Source organism: Protomyctophum bolini (assembly GCF_963924005.1).
Source record: "Protomyctophum bolini genome assembly, chromosome: 20".
Taxonomy (NCBI): Eukaryota; Metazoa; Chordata; class Actinopteri; order Myctophiformes; family Myctophidae; genus Protomyctophum; species Protomyctophum bolini.
In genome coordinates, this window is record NC_137881.1 from 18,057,748 (window position 1) to 18,081,634 (window position 23,887).

General features: G+C 42.5%; 1 protein-coding gene across 1 annotated transcript in view; it reads left to right on the forward strand.

Moving 5' to 3' along the window:
- col25a1 (collagen type XXV alpha 1 chain) overlaps positions 1–23,887 on the forward strand; it is a 181,992-nt gene that overhangs the window by 78,695 nt on the left and 79,410 nt on the right. Inside the window, exon 3 of the mRNA XM_080791994.1 lies at positions 19,528–19,580. Coding sequence (XP_080648120.1) covers positions 19,528–19,580 — 53 coding nt within the window. The remainder of the gene's footprint in view (positions 1–19,527; positions 19,581–23,887) is intronic.

Sequence of the window (23,887 nt, forward strand, 5' to 3'; positions counted from 1 at the left end):
TCCCACTGCCCCTGGGTCACGGCGTTATGACATCACTCCCACTGCCCCTGGGTCACAGCGTTATGACATCACTCCCACTGCCCCTGGGTCACAGCGTTATGACATCACTCCCACTGCCCCTGTGTCACAGCGTTATTCATTCTCTAGAAAGTCCCATCGAGAAATCTTCGATTGCATCATTATAGAACTGTGTTCCGAAAATAAACAAACCATATTCTGTTGTTTATGATATTGAGTATTTTGATAATGTCTGGAGAAAAAAAAAACGTTGGAGAAAATTACCTTTTCTCTATGTCTTACTTTTTTTCAAGAGAAAAAACAGGAGGATATCGCCCTCTAGTGGCAGTGATGTCAGACTTTGGTTCTCTGGGGAGGGCGTGCTGGTGGACCAATATGACTGAGACATAACCATAAACAAAGCTGATACTCCCATATATAGGCATGTCACTACGACTCAGACATAACCATAAACAAACCCATTACACTCATAAGAATATAATGGAGATCCGGTTGTCCAGATCCACAGATCTGACCACTATGGGACTGATGGACTTCAAACTTGGCGCACGCTGTAGATCGGCTATTTTAGCTATTTTAGACAAATTTAGAAAGTTTAACAAAGTATATGGCCTGTTTGTCCATAGTACTTTATTTATTTTCGATTCATTATTATTTATTTTTTGTTTGACAATTAATCTTCAACAAAAACGTAACAAGCGTTACAGCCCCGATGATGGCCAAGCTACCTGGCCATCATTTGGGCTGTCATGATCATGACCGCCCAAATGCAGCAGAAACCATTCAGTCTTTTATCATAGAATCTCCCTTCAAAGCACATTGACGTTTCCTGCCTGGTAATGTAAAGTGTGTGTGTGTGTGTGTGTGTGTGTGTGTGTGTGTGTGTGTGTGTGTGTGTGTGTGTGTGTGTGTGTGTGTGTGTGTGTGTGTGTGTGTGTGTGTGTGTGTGTGTGTGTGTGTGTGTGTGTGTGTGTGTGTGTGTGTGTGTGTGTGTGTGTGTGTGTGTGTGTGTGTGTGTGTGTGTGTGTGTGTGTGTGTGTGTGTGTGGCCTTGTCCTTGCCATGGATCTCCACCTATAAATAAGGAAGCAATCATATGCTCCTGTCTGATTCCATTTTCATTATAAGCCTCTGGAAATTGGAACAGCAAAAGACTTGAAAGCGATGGCAGTTACGTGTAATTCGGTCAGAAAACTCAAATCTTATCTCCACGCCAAACGTTCTCCCTCGTGTAGATAATGTTTCCCAATGTCATCATTGGCCTCGCCGCCGACTTTTAATGAAGCAACACAAAGCTTTGTAGCACAGTAGCGACAGCAACGGTTTGATTAAATAGAGACTTTGTGAAAGGTGACTAGTACATGTTCAGCCGCCTCGAGATATGAAACACGCTGCCATCTGGATAAAAAAGTAATGAATGAGACCATTAACAGTACAAGCTACTCGGGAAGAAAGGAAAACATGATTTTCCCTTTATTCCTGTCTCATATTGCATTTGTGTGGTGACTTGTCATACCATGAAGGTAACCTAATGCAGAATGCGTTCTTGGAATCCTCATGGACACACACTCAACAAGCTCTAAATAAGAATAGATTTTTTATCACCGCCTTGTCTGGGAACTCAATAGCCGCATTGTATGCTGAAGGATTTGTAGTTTGGCTTGGCATGCAACAAATGGATGGCCTGGAAATAGCATCCAGGTTTCTCTATAAGCCATTCAACCAAAAGATCCATCACCACGCTGGCATTTCTGCCCACTGTTTACCAAATAATTATCCCCAGCCCTCTTTGCCACGGTTATTAGTTTGTTTGTCGTTTACTGGTACAGTACCCCCAAATCCCTTTTGTAAATACCTCTGATACTGTGCTTGGGGATTTCGGTGTGGTGTGCAATTTCCGTGATACCAAGGTTATGGGAGAAGATAATTGAATCTCGCTTGTCTGTTTTCTGTGATTTATGGAGGAATAGAAGCGATTCAGAGGCTTGCTTATCCCATAATCGCTCTCATTACAGGATATATATAAGAGGACATGGTTGTCCAGCTTAATTTGAAATGTCTGAAATGTTCTCATGCCCCCTTTCTCTATTTTGCACTGGCCCAGCCTCATCCTGTGAAAGACCTATCGTGATTGGTTGCTAAGGAGAATCTCCGGTGAATATACAGTAGTGCTCCATATCCCTGTCATAAAGTCGTCGTCCCCCATCCTGTACTAGTGTACTGTATATGCCCACGCTCATTAAAAGACTTGAGCTTTTACTGAGTGGGTATTGTTTTACAATCTAATTCCGTGCATGTTGTGATGAGAGAAAGCTCCCTTGGGACAGCTCAAAAAGGAAGTCAACACATAGCCATTTAACTTAGGTTACCATAGATTTTCTTACAGTAGTTTAGCAGTTGGTGCCAGCCTCTTGAATCCCTGAATGTGGCTCGTGTTGGGCGGTTAAATTTCAGGCACTAGGCAGTGCCTACAGTATGCCTTTATTTATTTACTCGAAAAATCTCCTTCGTAAACCTTTTGAGAGTTCTGAGACGTAAACTACTTTGACTTGACCACTATCTGTAAATCAGGAGTTCATAATGTGACGTCTTAGGAGAAAAAGCCTGTTTCTGAAACTCAATTTTACAGCAGGTATTAAAGAAAGGCTAAAGTTTACATTGCGGCAACCAATGCCAGGTCTCTTAGATGAGAGCTGATAGAGTGGTGGTATTTGTGTGCTGAAGGCCCAGCCTCGCATGGCCACTATGCCCACCTGAAACTACAGGTCAAAATTAAGGTTCTCTCCCATGAGGGCTCACCCAACACCCCCCCCTCCCCCCGGCCGCCTTCCACAACCTTTGACCTGGTCAGTTTGACTGACAGCTGAAAAGGAAACATGAGGCAGCACTACTTTTCCCAAACCAAACACTTTCAAAACAAGCACTTTGCCGACGGTTGTCTTGAGACTTCAAGGGAAAGTTAAAATGTTTCCCTTCCAGTGCTTTGCTTCACATGGCGATGTATTAAGATGTCCTGCATGCCTTTCTTTGCTAATTAGCAAAAAGAGTTGTGTGAGGAAACCGGCTGCTAGCATGCTAGGAATGAGTGACTACCAACTGCCAACTTCCCAAGCTTACATATGATTTACATACTTTGTTTCACTGGCATACAATCAGAAATCTCTTTTAGAACCAAACATTTTGGTTAATGTGATTTAAGCAAATGCCTTCGGTCCTATTGCATTAAGAATTTTGGAAGTTTAGATTGCGTTAGCCTGGTGGCATCTCGTCTCAAAGCATGAAAGCAGGTGACGCCGTGGTTCGTATCCCATATCTTCCTCACAGCCATTTGGGCCTCGTCTCCGCGCTGACGTCTCACTTACAGCCTGAACATAAGCACCACACAATAGAAAAATGGCATCTTCTCATTGGCAGTGAACATTCTCAAAGTGTGTGTATTCTATTTGTTGTCTCCACCACGCCGAAGGCATGGGGAGAGAGTATGTTTTGCACTCCGTCCGTCCGTGTGTGTGTGCGTGCGTGCGTCCGTCCGTCTGTCTGTGTACAGCTAATCTCCGGCACCGTTGGCGCGACCGATGCCAAACTTTGCACACACACTCCCTGGATGCAACGGTGACAACTGCAGGGTTGCTTGGTAGCTGAAGGGGGGACGGGAATAAGAACTATTCGTGCCTGCCTGTATTCCAGGCAAAACACATTTCTTTATATTACTCGTACACATTTTATCCATACATCATGCAACTCTGTATACACCATCTCTATAGAGCGTCGCAGTCCCTCCCCCTTTCAGAACAACGAACGGCCCAGGAAATGAAAACGCAATGCATTTCCCCATAGGCAGTTCTTATTTAATTTATTTAAAGACCTTTTAAGATTTCCATGAAATTATGCACACACATTACCTCTAGGCAGAGGAAGAAATGCCACTTAAAAAAAAGCAGACTCAAGGTGGCGCTATAACAGGCCAGTTCATGTTCTTACCTATAATTGCATCAATCTGTGTACAACTTTGAATGCTCACTCCCTAGAGGCCAAGACAAAACCTTTGCCCTGCATTTTCCACATCTGCCATTTGTTGCGCCACCATATGGCCAATTTCTGCAGAACTTAAACGCTTACTGTAAATCGCTCGGGATTAAGGGCGTCTGCTAAATGCCTAAATTGTCAATTGTCAATTGATATTATCCTGGTGGAGACCTGTGCCCCGAGGGGCACTTTTTCTAGTTACTACTGAAATCTCCACCAGTGATGTCATCAACAAGTAAATATTCAAACTATCCACAGCAGCCCGCATCTGAGATAAAGAGAGTAGACAGAAATGGGAGCATGAGCACCAATATATAAAGGAAGGAAGAAAGAAAGAGCACGATGTGTACAGTCACTGCGTTCGCAATTATAGGCCTTCCCAGAACCTTCCGCCATTGACCATGCACACCTGCATTACTGCAGTTGGTGGTCTGTTATCAAAACCCCTCCACTGTAAATCATACCTCATTGCCGCCATTATAGCTTGAGTGCTAATGAAAGAACCGAAGGGGAAAAATGGTGTGTTAAATGTATTAGCTGTTCTACAGTTTCATTTGAAACAAAGTGGTTTGGTGTGAATTTTTATGCCCGTTTATGAGGGTCCCCTGACTGAATGTAACAAAAATTGGTTTTATGGTCTGCTCTTACTGTAGTAAAAGTGAATGGGGTGTATATAAAATGTGTTCTTCGGTGCTATGATTCTGCTGCACAGGAAGGTTTGGCTAAACATGATGGTACTGTAAACAAATATCCCTCATTAAGGGGAATTAATGGCTCACAAAAGTAGCTGAAAGTCCATGGCTTTGTGAGCATTAGAAAAGGAAAGACTGTCAGAGGTTAGGAAAACGAGGGCCTTGTTCACTTGTGGAGACCTTGCCAATTATTTTCCACTGAGGAATGCTCACTGCTACTGCACGTTCCCCCATGGGATATGAATTCCTCTGTATACATGCTGCATTTCTAACACTTATTAAGGTAAAAAAACGTGGCTCATAGTCGCAGTGATGCCACACTGGGGTCTACCTGAATTACTAACTTCTCGTGGTTCAACCACAGGTGTGTGAGGTGCAGGTGGTTTGGTTTTTATTTAGATGCTGAAGGCGGTTCTTTTGAAGCGGACAGTACAAGTGACACATCCTTGAGAGCTCTGCCTAGGGCTTTCCCCGAGTTGGGAAAATAAACGCAGAGCTGGCGGACTGTCAGTCGGTCTGGGGCCCGACGGCCCAGCGATGACACTTTATTTTTGTTTCCACTCCGCAGCGAAAGAGCGTCTGGGAGACACTAAAGCCATTCAGCATTCAACATGAAGCTCATCTGTGACAGTTTAAGGTCATTTGGGGCCCATGAAATCCTGTAGTCAGGTACATCAATCCTTGCACTTTGCAAGGGAAGTGCAGTGTGCCTCTGCACACATTAGACATGCTAAAATCGCATGCTGTATGTGCAGGCGCATACACGGTCCCACTCTCATTCTACTGCAGTGTGCCTCAACTCATGTAGACTCACACATACAGTACAGGCAGGGAACTGCTTTACAATTTACAGGCCCCATGACAATATTTAAACAGTACATTTGGCCCCAATATTCATTAAACACTCAAATGTATAACCCGTAACAACTTTAAGGCTCCCCATCAGCCCATGACCCTTTGCATCTTCCAAAACGTTCGCCCTGATTCAGCATCGGTGCAGCTGTGTGTGCAGCAGAAGGCCAGTAATTTTTACTTCTAGTATGTCTCCCACCTGTCATCACACACACAATACAATCCGGTTGTAGAGTTAAATTAAGACTCTGGATTTGACTGTGCACTATTACAATATAATGTACTGTATGCATCCAACACCACTGACCTGGGACTGTATATCACCTTGCTACATCAAGCTGTCAACACTGGCTGAGGGTTGTGGTAAAGGGACACTCATCTGCACGTGTCTGTTGGACAATTATGTGACGCCCCGGCCGATTTAACATACTGGGACCAGTGTTTTGTGGCTGGCCAGAGTGCAGAGTGAAACAAAATGAACTGCTCTTTTTTTTCTTTTTTTTAATCAGTCAAATATGGGCCTAATTGAGGGCTAAATTGTATTTCTCATTGCTTTGTTGTGAGTGGGATTTTCAGTGGAGTGCTGTCACTTGGCTCTGATGGAGGTTGGACTAGTGTCTGCCGTACAAGCTGTCTTTGTTCAGACCGATTTACTTGTTAAAATAGTCTTACCGTTTTTCTGCCAACTATTACATGATCACTTAAGCTGCAGTCCGTAAGTGTCCTACCTGGGATTCATTCGAATCCGTCTACTACACTCTCTCTTCCAAGAAGGAATCTCCACTTTGCCAGGGGAGGTATTGCACAAACAGTATGAGCTTCAGGCAGTACTATAGCCAGTAGGTGATCTTCTACCTAGAGTAGGGAGAACACCTCCAATCACTGCAGATGTTTATAAACTGTTTTATTCATTCAAATAAGTTCCGGATTGAAACTTTAACTGACACATTAACACGTCAGGTACAGTACACCATATTTTAGTACAAGCTTTACATGGATAATGACTATTAATGTATGCCCAGGCCGTTGCGCGGGAAATACAAAATGGGTACAAGTACCGGTAGTTATCCGTGCGTGACCAGGATGTTACGTGCATAACCCAAACATGGGTCAGGCAGCTCTTCAATGAAAGCAGGTCCGAGGCCACCCCTGACATTGCTGGCCGATAATTTGAAAGATAGTGAAACCCAAAACTCCTTACGGGTTAGAGGGTATGGTACGGGGGTGTCACATACTGTATAGTATAGACAAGGGAAATGATTGCACTCGCAAAACCCTCCATACATGGTTCAAAGTGGGGGGGGAGTCACAGCCCTGTGTATCACTTACTACGTAAGTTCAAGCTAGTAGGACGCAGACATAGCCTCCGTGAAGTGATAATTACGTGTCTTAGAGTTTACGGCTGAGGTCTAGTGACTGTGGATGACAGCCAGAGATGTTACTTGAGGAGGTGGAAGAGTGTTGTATACTGTAAGGACGACATTTCATTTGGACATGAAACATATCTTAATACAGGACTTTGAATAGCAGCTGAATTTATACCTTAGTACAAAGTGAATTTGATGACGTATTTGAGATACCACGGTGCCATGTTCCTTGTTTGCCTTGAAAACCTTGGCTTAACAACAGCACAGAGCATGTTATGATTGATTGGTTTTGCAAACAGCTGGTGAAAAAGTGTATATCAATGTGTACTGTATTATATATATAATTTCACAATATATATTTTTCCTTCAAGCCAAACCAGTTGGCTGTTGCCCAATGACTTCATCTTGGTTTAGGAACTTTGGCGTTCTAGAGAATTTGGGGGCCCCATGTCCCACATTCTAGCAGCGTCAACCCAATCCACAAACATGCGCACGCACGCAGGCACACACAAACACAAGTTGCTGCTCACACACTTGGTGTTGATCGGGTCAGCCAGAAGACACGTCACACTCTCACTGCAGGTATAGGGTTACACACTATTTCAATGTGATATATCCAATGGCCACTGCAGTCACAGATAAAGTATTTCATTTGAACTTGAACAAGAGAGGGATCATTCAATTTCACTCATGCACTGGAGCTCCCATTCATCTTTCCTGTATTCCCGTTGACAGATACTTTAAACACCCAGAAACGCACTTTCTGCATTTCTCCGTCGATGACCTTCACTTCTTCAGATTGGATTATGAAACGGGTCCACCTGCATACACACATGCAAATATTTACATACTCCAGTTCAAACACAGACGCACGCACACGTACACAGGTCTGTATGATGCTCCTCATGTTGCCGTTGATGCCCTTGGTTCAATATTTACGAAATGTGCTCTCAGTAAGCTTCAACGGCAGCTGCTGGCTGGTCCCCAGGAAAGATTCATTTTTGCAAAGCCTCCCTTTGCCTTCAACTGCGTTCAGTTCAGTTGTTGCAGTAGTTCTCATATTCAGTCTCAGAGATTCTCAGAAGGATAACTGAAGATCTTGCTCTGACCACATTAAGGCTCATGTTGTAGCTGCTATGCCCGACTGCTTCAGCTTGCGATGTGGACTATAGATAGCACACTGTAGGTGCTGTTGCTAGGGTCTGCTTGTCAGCATTTCATGGCCTAATTAGAGCTATTGACAGTTGTAGGTAACGCAGGTCACAGGGTTTAACCCAGTCGAAGTCAGTCACTGCTTTAATGACACCAGTGGTTAATCAGGGTTTAGTACTGTAGGTTGCTTTCCCTTGTGACGGGACTAATTAGATGAATTGGCTCTTGGTCATCTTTGAATGCACTGTAGCTAACTCCTTAGTCAATAAATAAGACCATAGCTTATGGGATTCAATATCCCTCCATTACCGCGCGCTGCGGTATATAAAACGGCACTAATAATGTAACGTTGTGAAATGCCGTCTTCAGACAAATAATACTTGGAAGAATGTTGTTCCCCCAATCCTGCTGCACATTGTCGGATAGTGCGCAGCAAATGAAATATGCAAGAATCCCAACTTCGCATTGAGTCTACCGAAGTATTAGGTGTGAATGCGACCGTAAACACATGTAGTCTGTACAAACACACAGTAAGAGCTTCTTTTGGAACAGTGTTTGGTGCCCTGTGCCGTTCATTCCCGGAGAAAAGAAAGATAGCAACATTCTTCTGGCAATAGATTACCATTTTCTTGTGATTATGGAATTTGCTCGTGAATTGGTCTGGTGGATAATTTGCAAAGCCCCATAGCAGGGCGTGTATGCCAAGATATAACATGGTTAACACTAAAAAAGAAACCATTAAGTTCCGCTGTGGATTTAGTCTTATCCCGGCCAAGCCATGCTTGGCTCATCTCAACATGTTGCCCGTTTTCATTTTGAAGTAAATGAAAAATTTCTTAATTGGAAATTTTCCATTTTATGGTCTTTGGAGAACACAAAATTGCCCATCCATGGCTGACACAGTTATGCTCTCTCTGGCCATGTAAGGAGAATGTAAAACGTCAGGTTTCGACAGAACCGTGAAGTATTCCGCTCTGCGTTCTATCTAATATAGTTGTCAAACTATGGCCTCCCAACGCCAATTGAACTTATCCACATAAGGACTGGACTGTATGCCTACTTGGCAGATCGATGGGCTCATTATTGACCCCCCCTCCCCCACCCCCGCTCCATCAGGGATTGTGTTCTGCCTCCAGCGGGACCGCAGTGAGCACCACAGGGAGGGTAATTGCCGTTTGCAGTGCACAGGGGGTTGGGTCTCAAGTATCCCAGGACTCCGTCCCGTTGCCAGAGGGAGACACATTGATCTCCGAAGGTGATGAAAAGCCTCTCTGAAAGGCCTTGCTTCCTCCGTGCGACTTGCTTCCCAGCCTCCATGCTGAACCAGAGCAAATACCGCTGATGATCCATGCCTGGCCTGCCGGCTATCGACGTTATCCACGTCATTTTTCTTTAGTGTGTGTCTCAGAATGCCTGACAAGGACAGCTTATTCCGTAATAGTTTTCAGCCCATGAAACTGTGTACGTACTGTACGTGGGTTGCTGAGTGTACCTGCGTGCATGCGTGTGGAGGCATGCTAAATACTCAAAGGCTCTGCCAAACAACAATACCTCTCAATCAAGTAGGCTTGGTGATGCATAATGTAGCCTTTGCAATCACTGTGACATATTTGGAGGAGGCTATTTTGGGTGTCGGTGGCAGTTCAATGAAGCGAGGATGCATTTTTAATACTATAGTTTAACCCATTCTGACCGGGCACCCATTTTGGTGTTAGCATCATGTTATGCTTTACCTATTGAAAAATAGCAGATCTACAAGCTCATATCGAGCTTGTAGGTCTGCTATTTTTGAAAAATTCGAAGAACGACTGACATTTTTAGAATCTGATCTCAGGTCAGAATGGGTTCATCAGACCAGTGTGTGTCCAGTGGAAACCTCGTATGAATCTGATCTCAGGTCAGAATGGGTTAAATCTGCCTGACAGAGTGCTAAATGGAGCTTACAGTCATGGACACGTTGGTCAAACACTAATGGAGGGACTTGTGGTTTTGGTATAACCACATGAGCCCTAGTGTCCCTCTTCTGGGCATGCCATAATAGGCAAATATTCTGTGACAATAGCACATCAGAAGATCTACAAGCTCACAACAAAAACAAACAAAACAAACATTTGTCATGTACATTGTCATTTGTATGTCCTCCAAAACATTACTTGTGTTCCAATGGAACCAATATAGTTCAATCATTTAGTCACAATTGTTAACACTCTTGTTAATTACTTTCATTGTCTCCACCAGGCCGAAGGCATGGGGAGACCGGGAGAGAGTATACTGTATGTTTTGCACTCTGTTACCAGCTATACTAATCTCCAGCACCGTTAACCCGGTCAATGCCAAATTTTGCACACACACTCCCTGGATGTCAACGATGAACCTCTGGCCCAAATTTTCCAGAACGGCCTGTTATAGCGCCACCAGTAGGCCGACTTTTGAAAAACAATTTTTTTTATATTACTCCTCCAGATTCTGTCCAAAAATCGCGCAAATCGTTATACACCATCTAAATGACTATATAGATGGTTCCATATTCCATCCTAATTGGCTAACATTGGCTTTCAAGTTTGCAGGATTGGCCCGTTTTGAACAAAAAGCCAAAATCCTGCAACTTCCGCCCCCCAAAGAATTATACACTCTACAGTGTAGGTCTTGCCCAGCGTGCTGGCCATCCGGCCTGGCAGAGAAAAAAAGTATGCTTCAAGAGATTCATCGAAAAAGTATTAATTAGAAATTGGTCAAAATAAACTAATCAATAGTTGCCGCCTTACTATGAACAGGTTATGGGGTATGACAGGTAGCACAGGAAAACAAACTTGTGTTTTACTGTTCTCAAATTGCTTCGGATACAGGTCTGATAAAATTAAAGCAATGTGTGCATTCAGAGTACATGTAAAATTTGGACACAATGGCTTATTTTCTGCGCAACGCGCTGGTTTTAATGGTAAGGTGTTATTTAGGAAAAGGCTATAATAATTATATTTATTCAGGAAATGGTTGTAATGTAGAACACCGTAGCAGGAAATGAGGATTATGAGGATTTATGCCACAGAATATGAAAATAATGTGAAAAATGCTTCAGGATAGTGTTTTTCAAGGCCTGGGTCGAGACTTCAGAAGGTTAAAACAGGCCCCCAAACTGGTCTTTGTAATGTGTTGCCAAAACCCATTTGAGTCCCGAGCAACATAAGGCAGCCTGGATTCAATACAGAAGGCTCTTACAGTAGGTGAGCCGTCTATAAAGGCAGGGTGTTTAACTTTTTATCCATGGGCATCTATAGAATGGCCCGCAAAATCAATTTTGTCTTGAAAGGAGCCAAATGATTCTAAATACTTGAATGCCTTGGGTTTAGAACAAGGTAAATAATTGTGTTAGTCTTTCTTTAGAAACGGCATAGCCTTGAATAGCTTGACATTATTTTCTAACCTGAGATAACTAATCAGATTGTGGGGAAATGGAAACCTCCGTCTAATTTACAGGAGTTGAACTTCCAGGGACAACAATGCCCTAAAAGGTGTTTATTATTATAATTATATTATTATATATTATTTAAAGGGACATTTCACCGCTGGAAGAAACTGCAGTCACTCAATGTTAATAGTATTTGTAGTAGATAACAGTAGCACAATTTGAAATTTGCACGGCCAGAAAAATAATGTAGTTGTATGTGTGTTTGACTAGTGTTTGACTGGATTGCTGAATTCCTAAAATGACCATAATGCTTTGGTGCACTGCTCCTCCTTGTGAAGAGGGGGAGGGCTGTCCTACCGAGACAACATGTAGTCCACAGACATCATTTTTGCTATCATGCAATTCCAGACAGTAGATTTGACGCACCATGGGAGCCAAATTACACCCAGAAGTTTGGTGGAATGCATTGGAGTCAACGAGAGCCCATGCAGTGACCAGCTCATGAACAAACACTATTTCTGAATGACTGTCCTGAATGACCTTTGTAAACTAATCACTTCTGGAAAATAACAGAAGACATATACCGCATAATTGTTTGCTGTGTTGCTTTTCGATGTGTACACGGTATCTAAAGAGCACAAAGTACGTTTCTGAACGTACCAAGCATCGTGAGACTTGGTACGTTAAGCTGCCGGCTCCGTCCACTGCCATGTATCCATGGAACTTCCGGTGCGAGCTTTGCCTCCCATGAAAGCATCCATGAAAGTGTCATGGCGTATACACTGTACATGACGTCTTCCTTCTGTAACGTTCCTTGATGTAGTCCAGGAAGGAAGTGAGACCAGTCCCTGTGACATCACAGGCACTTTAAAATACTAAAATATCTAGTGTTTCTTGTGGCCTAAACATCATTAAAATAAGATCTGTTTGCAAACGGGGTGAAGTGGCCCTTTAACTCAAACCACAAAAGTGGAAAAAGCGGCACTAAAGGATGCAAATCTGTCTCGGATGCAAATTCACATTTTTTATTGTGAACGCCCCCAAAGAGGCTCAATAATTGTATTTATAGCTGAGCACCCACTGCCTTAACCAAGGGTAGCACCCAGAGAATGCGCACCTGTCTTTTTTTCTTTAGGTTCTATGCTATGTCTGAACTGAATGCAAAACTAGTCTTTGTGTGCCTTTTGTAACAGCCTGACCTCTGCAAAGCTGTGACAGCTATTAACCCATTTAGACCTGAGGATGATTCTACAAATACCATTTAAATCCTGACAGTTTTCAGAAAAACCCTATGTTTCTTTGTCAGTCGTTCTCAAACATTTTCATGTCAAGGACCCCCAGAATTATATGTAATTGGCCGCCCCACCCCCATTTGAAAATATGTTGTTCCAGGGACCCCACCAGAAGCAAAGATTTGAGTTAAAAACGTTTGCTCGGAAAGTATATATATTCAAAGATTTGCGCCACATTTTCACGATTCTTCTAAAATAGCTACAGTGTAACAATGCTTAAAACACCAAAAGGGGTTCTCGTCTTGAATTGGTCCAAAGGGAATGCACGGAGACAAAGCGGATGGTGTGCTGTACGTGCTTCCAGTAAACAAGCACATATATAACTTTAAAGGGTTCGTTACCGAGCTTCAGTGATGGACTGCCGGATTCTTCAGGTCATGCAAAAAACATTTAGACAACGATACGGTGGGTTAGATACCGTGTTGTCTCGTGGGGGGGCTGAGGAGGAGATGCATGTTTGGCGTAGAACAGAGCTGAGGTTTTTTTCCTCCACTTCCTCCAAGCTCTTCCTCCTTGGTCCCCCTACAGCACTTACTCTTTATTTTTATTCGACTTTTTTACCGAGGTTGAAGGAATTAAGGGGATAAGTAATGGTATGGGTAGAATTTAGAAAGGTCAGTGAGAGCATGTACAGTAGTTACAAATTAGAGTATTTTTACGAACACTATTCTCCATTAGAGATTACCTGGTCTGATAATGAATTGGTGGAGACATGGCCCACATCTTGGTCTGCTTGTATCCTGTTTTATTGTCATTAGTCTGACGGGATCATTACTAAAGGCTCATACATAGTCTGGATTTTCGGTGGTTAGGTGACCACCGAACTACAACATGACGTCACGAGCCGCGGTGAAGAGCAAACCACAGCCCTTCTCTCTGTTTTTACTCACCACCTCTTCAACGTTATTTTAGCTCCGGTGGTCAGCTCACCACCGGAGCGGTGGTCACCTCACCACCGAAAATCCAGACTATGAATAGGCCTTAACCCTATCCCTAACCCTAACCACACACAAAGCCACATAGTCGGAGTAATGGGATGTCGGGAGTTATAGGCAAGTTAATATCACAAAGTCACATGTTGGAGCGGTTTGCACCGCTAAACAAATGAATAACCTCAAAACTAATGTATTGTACAGCGATAAGAATTGCTAAAAGTGCTGTTTAAAACACACTGATGATAATCGATATTTTATAGTTTTGCAGGGAGAGCAGGCAAAGCCGTATCTATTCCCTCTGTTTTGTCTTTGGAAAAGCCCACATATATTCCACAATGTAGGGCAGGCCAAACCATCAGTCCAAACAGTGTAGCTGGCAGACGACGGTGATATTCATATTTCTGACAACAATACCCATCCCCCCCTTAAAGAATCGGAGAACAGTGACATTGGTAGACGACAAGGGCTGAAATTGCGGTGCAATTTACATATTTTCCCCTTGACAGTGGACCCAATGTTCCGTGAATTAGCATTTCATGTATTGATTTATTCATTGTCATGCAGCCTAATAAGGATCTTGGATCGAAATTGTCCTCCTGTCCGCCAGGGCTTCTCCACAAAAATGTACTTGTTGAGTAAAAAAAGAAAAAGAAAAAATTGTAGGATGGCAAGCCAGCTTTTTGTGCAGCCCTGTCCTGACCTGGATCCACGACTGTTGGCATCACTTACCAGGTTTAATGAATTCATTCATCTGTGTTGTGGGGTTAAATGGAACATAATAAAGTCTATTTAGACGAACCACCGATCCTTGTGAAATTCCCCTGAGACGCTCTATTCTTCCGAGTGACTTTTTGAAGAATGTTGGAACTCTGCCAAGTTTAAATATCGCTGCCAGTGAGACGCGGAATGTCCAGCGAGCATCCATTGGGCTTCCGTTTCCCTCCGAATTGCAGTACTACACGCAGACTCAAGACTGAGCTTGGTGGTTTATTGATGTTATACAGAAGCATATATTTGAAGATAGTGAAGATCTCAATTCAGACAGGTGACATATCGCCTTTTTCCCAATGAAAACCTGCATTGTCTTCAACGTCCATGGAACATCATTGGCCACCGGCACTGATGTATGACCTGGATTTAAAACCGGGGCTCCCATGTTGGAAAGCCAAGCATCTAACTCTCATCAAAAGTATAATGGGATGTCAGACTCTAGCACTGGCAAGGGTGTCGTGTGATTAGGAGGGACAGATGCCCTGTGTTTTGGCCATGTAAGTGCAGGTCGGGTTAAATAGTTGATCTACTGTACAAGCTCATGTCGCAGATTCGTCGCATTGCAGATGCGGTGCTTCATTATGGGCTTAGGTCTGTTATCGTTGGCGCAAAGAGATTTAAGAATTTGAATGTTGTGGAGAAAAATTGCAGCGGTCTGAATTAGCCTCTAGGGAGATTGAAGATCAGGCGTGCCGCAGCATTTCTGGATCAGTTGTAGGGGTTTGAGAGAGCATGCCGGCAGACCAGCAAGCAGGGAGTTTTGCAGTAATCAAGTTTGGAGATGACTGAGGCTTGGCTAAGTAGCCGGGCAGACGTACTCCTTGGTGAGGAAGGGCCCGATACTCCTGTAAACTCGTGTCAACATTTTACAATGTTGGCATTTAGCAGTTGCTCCTATCTGGTCCATCTGGTCTCCCAGATGTGAAAGCAAACATCTACCGTTTATCCAAAGGGGACTGGCCCACCCCCTTGACCAAGGAAGATATACGTCTTCAGTAATTTTTTCTACACCAGGGAGAGCTAAATTCTTATGTCAATTGGGAATCAATGTCTTTAATATAAAAGTGCCTCCACTGCACATCAAATCACATGTTAAGTAATTGTTATTGTGCTTTTCAAAGCATATCATTTGGAAATACTGAAAAAAAGAAGAATTGTGTTAGGCGCATATATCATGTGATCTGAATGATTTGGCAATATTATTTTCTGCCTGTGTAATTTATTTCCTTCAGGCATCTAGAACCTGAATGCAGGTTTCTCGTGTTCTCCAAACATCTAACCGTGACCAATTAGATTGAAGAGAGTTATGACTTTGGGCTTACAGGAGATACTCAGACTACGTCTCCACAACATTTGACATCATTTATAATGATGACCATGAGTTCTTCAAAGAGTTCTTTGCCTACAGGGCCAACCTACCTAGTAAGCTTTACTTGACTAAGAAACAGCTACACAGTTGCATGTCAGTATTGGAATACAGTATTCAGTACACTCGCAATGATCTGCACATTATTTTTATATGACTCTACTTACTGTAACTAAGTAAAAAACAAGATTGGCTCCTACTGTAGCACTTTTGGTATTTTTATCATTATTGTAAATGTAATGTTATTTTTCCAAAATGACCCATGTCTACTAAGTTGCAGTGGCACACTATATTCTTGCATGTGTGCACTTGCTATTTTTATTTCATTATCGCAAATGTTTATGGCATAGTTAGTCACGGCTTGTTATTATAATGAACATTGAGTTATTTTAGCATTAGCACGTATAATGCTGCTAGCGAACATGCACCTGTAATATAGGATTTTTGTTTAATAAATGCATTTTTAGAAATGAATGACATTGTCCTCCTGATCAGACTTGGGGAACTATTTTGTCGAAACAGGCGAACCGGTGTGGATAGTCAACGGAGTGGTGGGTGGCCTGTAGAGACAAACATTTGGTATTTTCCGTAGCTTGAGCAGGGCGGCGTGCACGTGGTAAAGTGATGAGGTGTATTCAGTAGTGGGTGGGTGTGTTGCAGATGGATTCAATGACTAACCAATATTGAGTAGCAAAATCATCAGAAACAACAAAATTGCTAAAATGATCAAATTCAGAGTTACAAAAGTGGTAATGTTTATTCCAAAACTACAAATAAACCCCAAATGGCAAAGAGTCCCCAAAACATCTGTTTTGTGCTTTTGGTTTTTCTGTTTTCTCTTTTTGAGCCCTTCGTAGTTATTTGACATGTTTGTACTGTATTTGATTTTGTAGGTTTGGAATAAACATTAACTACTTTTATATCTCAACATGTCATCATTTCTTTGGCTTTGCATGCTTTGAGTGTAAGATGTTATTGAGAAGCCCATATTATCTGCTAGTACATGAAGAATAAACAAGATGCTATTTTGTCTCAGACTATGTGGAGACTTCGCACTATGTGGAGACTTCGTCACCAAACTGACCACCACGATCAAAGTATATTGTTGTCAGGCAAAAGCAATGCCTGTTACTTTTCAGGAAATGAAACGATTACAATGTGTACCATTGGAAACAGTGTAGGTATTATTTAGTCACAATTGTTCTGACTTTTTATTCATTAAAACCTCTTAAACCCCAGGGGGGTAAAGGGGGTAAATCCACAACATCGGAGTTGGAACCGGAGACCAATAAGGGTCCCCATTGACCCGCTGAGCGCTGTTCAGAGGTGGACAACCTCTAATAACCTAAATATTTATAAAACCCACAGACGGAGTTAGTCACTTATGGTTATTCAGTATATGTATAGCCTATAGGTGAACACTAAATAAATAAATGCTGTTCTACAAGCTTGCAACACATGATGATGCGACAGACTCACTGTGAGCTTGCCTTATAGGCTGTTGTCACTACTTTTGCGTGACACCGTCACATTATGCAGTTTAAAATTAGGCATTTATGACGAATACAACAATATACTTTGACATTCAATATGAAATGTGAAAACAATAGCATCTTTACGTGTACAGACCACAGGGTTTGTTTTTCAATGCTGCCAAGTGCTTGAGACTTTTTTCATATTTGTTTTGCTTTTCTGCCTTTATTTGGATAGTAGTGGAAAATGGCAGCTGGAGAGAGAGACGGGGAGTGACACACAGAAAAGGCCGTCGGGTGCATGAATCGAGCCTGCGATCTTGCTCTTAGGCTGCATAGGGCCTATATGAGCCATAACAACTCAGCCATCGGCGCCCCAACATAATACTGTAGGCCTACTTTCTTTTAATCAAATTGTTAAACATAAATACAATATATCAATCAAACATCAGAGACAGTCTACATTTCCCAAAAGGTCTGACCATGCAGTCTGACCAGAAGCAGAGATAAAATGAATGACACTTGAACCTTGTGTAGATACTAAGTGGGAGTTATACTAGAGCCCCACGCTGTCCTGGAAGTCATCCAGTCCAAGGCAGTCAAATCAGAGGCAGAGGCTGAGCCAAACAGAGGGAACAAGTTGAAAGCTAAACATCATACAGACAGTCGTGGAACCGGAACAAAAGTCTGCACTTTTATGTCCACCACGCCTGGGGTGCTGCTGTACAGTAAATCTCCTCCATAGCACGATGTGTAGCATCCATGTTTCCTCTGTTCCACTCTTCCTTTATCAATCTGCAATTTCTGAAATCTCTAAAGCGTTAGGTGGACATGGGTGCTGACAAGTATCCAGAAATGCAAATACTCAAGTAGAGTACACATAAAATGTACTTCTTTAGTAACTAAGTAAATGTACTTACTGACCACTGGTGGCATGTTAGGAGTTGGGTTAGTGACTGACTTATCAATTAGAACAGTATTGAAGCAACTGTTATCCCAGCTGTTGAATTGACTACAGCAATTTATAATGCAATGCCAAAATTAACACTCACGACGCCAAGCCGCTTTATAACCCGCCAGATGACGGGTTAAGGTTTTACCCCGCAGGTCGCCATACCCGCCATATGGCGGGTTATAGGGTTTATAATATATCAATTCCAAGCAGCTGAAGCTCAAAACTAACCTTTCGTGCTGTCCAGGCTGCTAGACAGCGCCTACGTTCTTCCTATCATGAGGATCAATGCACGCGCACCGCATAAGGAACCACTCATTGTCGTTTCTTTGCTGCTTGTTTTCTCAGTAAAATACTCTAAAGTTGTTGTTTTTGTCCAATCCGCCTGACGTTCAGATGTAAATTGTGATTTTTGATCGCATCGCGTCCACTATATTACCATTTGTGGTGAAATCTAAGACATGTCGGCTGCTGCTCGTACAACTTTTTGTTCCTCCTCTCGCTGTGTTGGGCTGTGTGCCCTGGAAGTATTTGGCGCAAATATACAGATACTTACATTACTTTCTATTACCTGTAGGAAAATGTCCACAGAAACACAAAATGCCCATCATGGCAAACAAAAAGTGGTTTCCAGCAGTCAGCCTCAACAAGGCAATAAAGGTCTCCTCACACGGACGGAGAATCCCAACACTGGGCGAGATCTGCTTTAAAGGTCCCCAGAGATTGTCCGGTCAGCACTGAAGACTGCCCAAGTACAATGCAGTCGAGTCTTCAGCACGTAAAACTTAACAAAGCGTGTAATTGTTTTACTCTTCCAGCTGAGCATTAGCAGATTCACAGGAAGCAAAAGGGAGCGAGGTAAAGTAAAAATGACTGTTATAAAAACAAATAAAAAATCAGGACAACCAAACTTAATAGCTTACCAGTACAGTAAGTGGAAAAAATTAAATCAGATAAAAAAGCTCAACGCCTGTGGCAAGAGTGTGTGTGTTCCTTGTTTCCAGGCCAGTTTGTACCTAAATTGTGCCTAAATACTTGAGATTTTGAGGTTTGTGCTGTATGTAGTCCAAAGGCAATATTTCTTCGCTGCCTCTTCCTCATCCCACACTGAGGAGGTTTGAACCTGTACATCCTGCAATATAAAACGCAAACTGTGGAACATGAAACTCCAACGAGGACTATCTGATTGTAAACTGAAAATAATGCATTGTGCTCGTCTCTTGGCAGGCCCGACGGGAAAGCGAGGGAGAAGAGGACGCAATGGAGAACCTGGTATGTTTGTGTGTATGAGACCACAGATCACTTGAGTTTCTGTCCAGAAAAGATTCAGCGGTACTGCCGTAGAACACCAATAGATCATGCCTATGCATGCAATCGTGTAAAAAAATCATGAGAAAGTATACATCTTCGGATCCCAGGTTAGGTGATAGATAACCTACACACAGCTATGTGGCTTCAGACTTCAGAGAACCATCAGAATGTAACAGCAAGGTTGTAAGACTAAACCGTGCGCTGCTTTGTTAAATCTCTCTTGAGAAGGGAAGATGTAAGCGCAGCATTACTGTGGTCAGCCTTCACCGTGTCTGTGTTTACATATTCCCCATCGAAGGGTACCTCTGTATGTGGAGTCAGCGAGAGGTCGACCCATGTCCAACATAAACGTGTAAAGGCTGCTTGAGACCTGGTGGCTGTCATGTTTTCAGATTGTGATATCGAGTTCAGGGCCATTCCCAGTTTGCAAGACCTCTGAGCCAGACCATGCTCTTCCCTCCCTCCAGTTGCCACTCTCTCTCCTCTCTGGCTCATGAAACTCAGTCCTGCCTTCGGTTAAGACCTCGGGGAAGGGCCTTTTTTTTTTCACGCACGCACGCACGTGCACACACACAGCCTCCCCCGAGACAGAGTGTAACCACAAATTGAATTCACAGAGGGAACATATACTTGGCAGGCACTCACGTCGCGTCCACACTCCACACACCTAATAGAAGAGCGCGATAATGGGCACTGGAGCCTACCGGCACTCTGACACTGAGACTTCACAATGGCAGAGCAGGCCTTGACCCAGTCAGTTGGGCTAAAATATGCCCGCTCACTCGCTCGTTAAAGCAAATCAAAAAGACAGAGCTGATTTACTATGGTTCCCCCGTTTATTTCAATAATATGATGGGGAAATAATATGTTGGTTGAGGTTACAAAGCCATGTGAACTCTGATATTGATGTACTTTTGTGTTGTAAAGTCATTGGAATTAAACATAATCAGCTATCAGGGCCGTATTTCAAACAACCTCTAGTATACTGTATATGAGCATCAAAGTATCTGTTCCATCCTTCTTTTTTTATTTTGCCAAATTAATTTCAAATCCTGTTCTTGCGGCCGCGCTCTCCGTTTCGGGTCTGGAGCGTACAGCCATGCATCACAGTGTGGTATGGCTCTCTGCCCTATTTGATTTTTACTATTTACATAATATTACAGTCATCCAGTGTATGACTGGAAATACACGGAAGATGGGGGGGGGGGGGGGGGGAGTGAAATGATAGATAGACAACAGTTAAATGTTCTGGTCGGCTGTGTGTGCCTCTGAGATCCATCAGTTTTGTTTATGCAACACTTAACTGTCCAATAAACATGGATCATGCCAACATATTTCAAACGGCACTGTTGTGCAAAAGCCAATAGTACATCAACGTCTCTTTCTGTCTGTCGCTCTCTCTCTGAATTACAATAGCTTCCTCTTGACAAGTCGATTCAAAATGAGTGAAGCAAATACACATGTGCGCGTGTGATGTCTGGAGTGGCACACAGAGTGCTATGAAGCCTTGAAGGATGGACAATGGGGAAACGAAGAGATGACAGTTCTGCCCCTCATGTCAAGTACAATAACCCTACTGCAGCATATTGCAGCTGGCTTCAGTGTCCGCCCAGATGGACTGATCTCATAGTGTATCTGCCACATGAGTCCACAGTACGGACATCTAAGGGCAGGTCCTGCATGACTGTTTTATTTATATCGTAAAAGTGAGCAGCGGCCGTTTTCTGGAGTGGCTTTTATGGGTATAATCAGTACTGTCTCGTAAAAAAATCTCCAAGAACGTCAACACAACTTGTGCAGGGAACTCTTCAAGTGACTTGAATCATATGGTTTGTTCGGATTCTGAAGGATGTGATATTAAAGGGTAAGACCACTTTTGCAGAGGTTTGGGTTGTGTAGTTGATAATTCAAAATATGCTCCCCGTTCTTGTTCTTGTCTTTATTCTTCTCAATAAAAATGTAATGAAAAAAAGAAAAAATATATATGCTCCTCATTGACTTACATTGTACCCTGAAACATCTCTCAAAGTCACTCTTTTAGTAAGTAAAAAAAACAATATTACATATACTATAAAGATCAGTTTTGTTTATTCAAGATTTCAGGGTATACAGTAAGGCAATGAAATAACATAACACAATGTGACACACCCATATAGAACATACCAGAAGAAAATAATATAAAATAGTGAAGTTAACATTTTTATTTAAAAAAATGCATGAGTTTTGGTGATGCTCTATATTCTTTGTTTGTGTTTGTTCACATACTAAAAGAGTGACTTTGAGTGCTGTTTCAGCATACAATGTAAGTCAATGAGGAGCATATTTTGAATAATCAATTTCTAATCACTGGAGCAATTTTTTTTTTTCTTGTCCACATTTGGAGTTACATCATGGCAAGGTAACTACACAACCCAAACCTCTACAAAAGTGGTCTTACCCTTTAAGCCTTTGTTGTGATAAAGCTTTGATAGAGTATACATTGATCATCAAAATGACTCTGACCAAACACATTTGCACACATAATGCATAATGTGAGTACAATGTAAGTACAAGACATGGAACCTCACAGTACAACAGGAAAAAGCCCTGGACGGAGTCTACACAAGAATGCTACGAATGGCACTAGGTGTCACATGGACGGACCGCATCAGAAATGTGGACCTCTATGGGGACTTACCACGGGTCACGGACAAAGAGAGAAGGATGAGGCTGGCAGGGCACTGCGTCAAGTACATTGACCCTATGGGAGCCAACCCAGGGCAAAGCCAGGAGGGGAAAGAAGCGTACGACCGATGTAGACATGCTGCGGTGCAACAGCTTGGCTGACAACAGTGAAGTGCTCAAGAACCTGATGTTGGATAGGAAATTGTGGAGGGCAGCGATCCAGGAATCCTGAGTTGGTGTTGGCTAGACCTCACTCTCGCAGCAACTAACTTAGAACAATATATACTTACTGTACATTATGCATTATGTGTGCAAATGTGAATTTGCTCAGAGTCATTTTGATGATCACTAGCCTGTTGACAAGTAGCTGGACTGTGCTGCATTACTACCACCTTAATGTTACAGTCATATGGAAATTCTGTGGAACATTTGACTGTATTATGTTCCTCTCCTCGTTATAAATCCATATACTGACATTAACTTTCACCAGTAGCTTCTGTGGTTGCAAACCAAGTGTACAAAAACCATATTTCCAAGTAAAATATGAAGCAGGTTGAAATGGAACACGAAAGCATATTAAAAGCTAGAAAAAGTGCTCCATGGAGCACAGGTCTCTATATACAGTACCAGGTCAGGATTGTGATTGTGATTTGTGATGTTTGGAAAAAATTGGCCTTTTGGTGGCACTATAATAGGGCAATGTAAAAAGGGAGGCATTAATTGATCCTCAACGTACTGAAAATGTGCGTGCAAAGTTTCACAGCAATTGGAGTTCATGATTTGAGGCATTTTGTTCAAAATGGGTCACACTTGAACTATTATAGCGCCACCAGGAGGCCAACCTGACCTGGAGACCTGTTTCATTTATTTTTACTTTTATTTTTTATTTTAGGTTTTATGACCTCAATTACACCCAAAAAACTTTGAACATTCAGTGGAGTTTCTCTGGGGTTTGCAAGCCTTTTTAGCTGCAATGAAAACAGGCAAAACAGTGAAAAGAATGACATCTGCTGGCAAATCCCATTGACATATATGTGGGATTTGCTGGCTCTTAAGTTACAAACAGCAGGAAAATCAGAGCACTTGTTAGAGCCAGAAAACCCCAGACCACAGAAAGAAAAACATTTTTATTTTATGTCACAGTCCCTTTAAGGTCCCTGTACCATTCCATGAAAACTATTTAATAGATTTTTAGGAGACGCATCATTGTGTAAATCCAGGATTCCCTTCTCTAGAGTCTCAGATGATTGTTGACAGGATGATAGAGGTGAAAAACATACTTTTTTGGGTCTACTGTTCATATACAGGACTGTGTTTTCTGTGAATTTAGTGTTTTCAATAATTGTCTTGCTGCGCCCTGTTGTTGATCTGCCCAAAAGCAGCAGCGAATCCACTTTGCTTTTTTTCCAATTACATACTACACTGGGTAAAATGTTTGCTATTGTTACACGCAATTATTCCTGTGTGTATTGAATTGTGCTTTTTTATGTTCTGTGAAATTTCTCTTGTGCGATCAATAGACCATTGAATTAAATTCTTTCTGCTCTGTGAACCGGTACAGTGCCCTGTGTATAGGTCTAAACACAAGCAGCACAGATATTCCGGTGAAGCG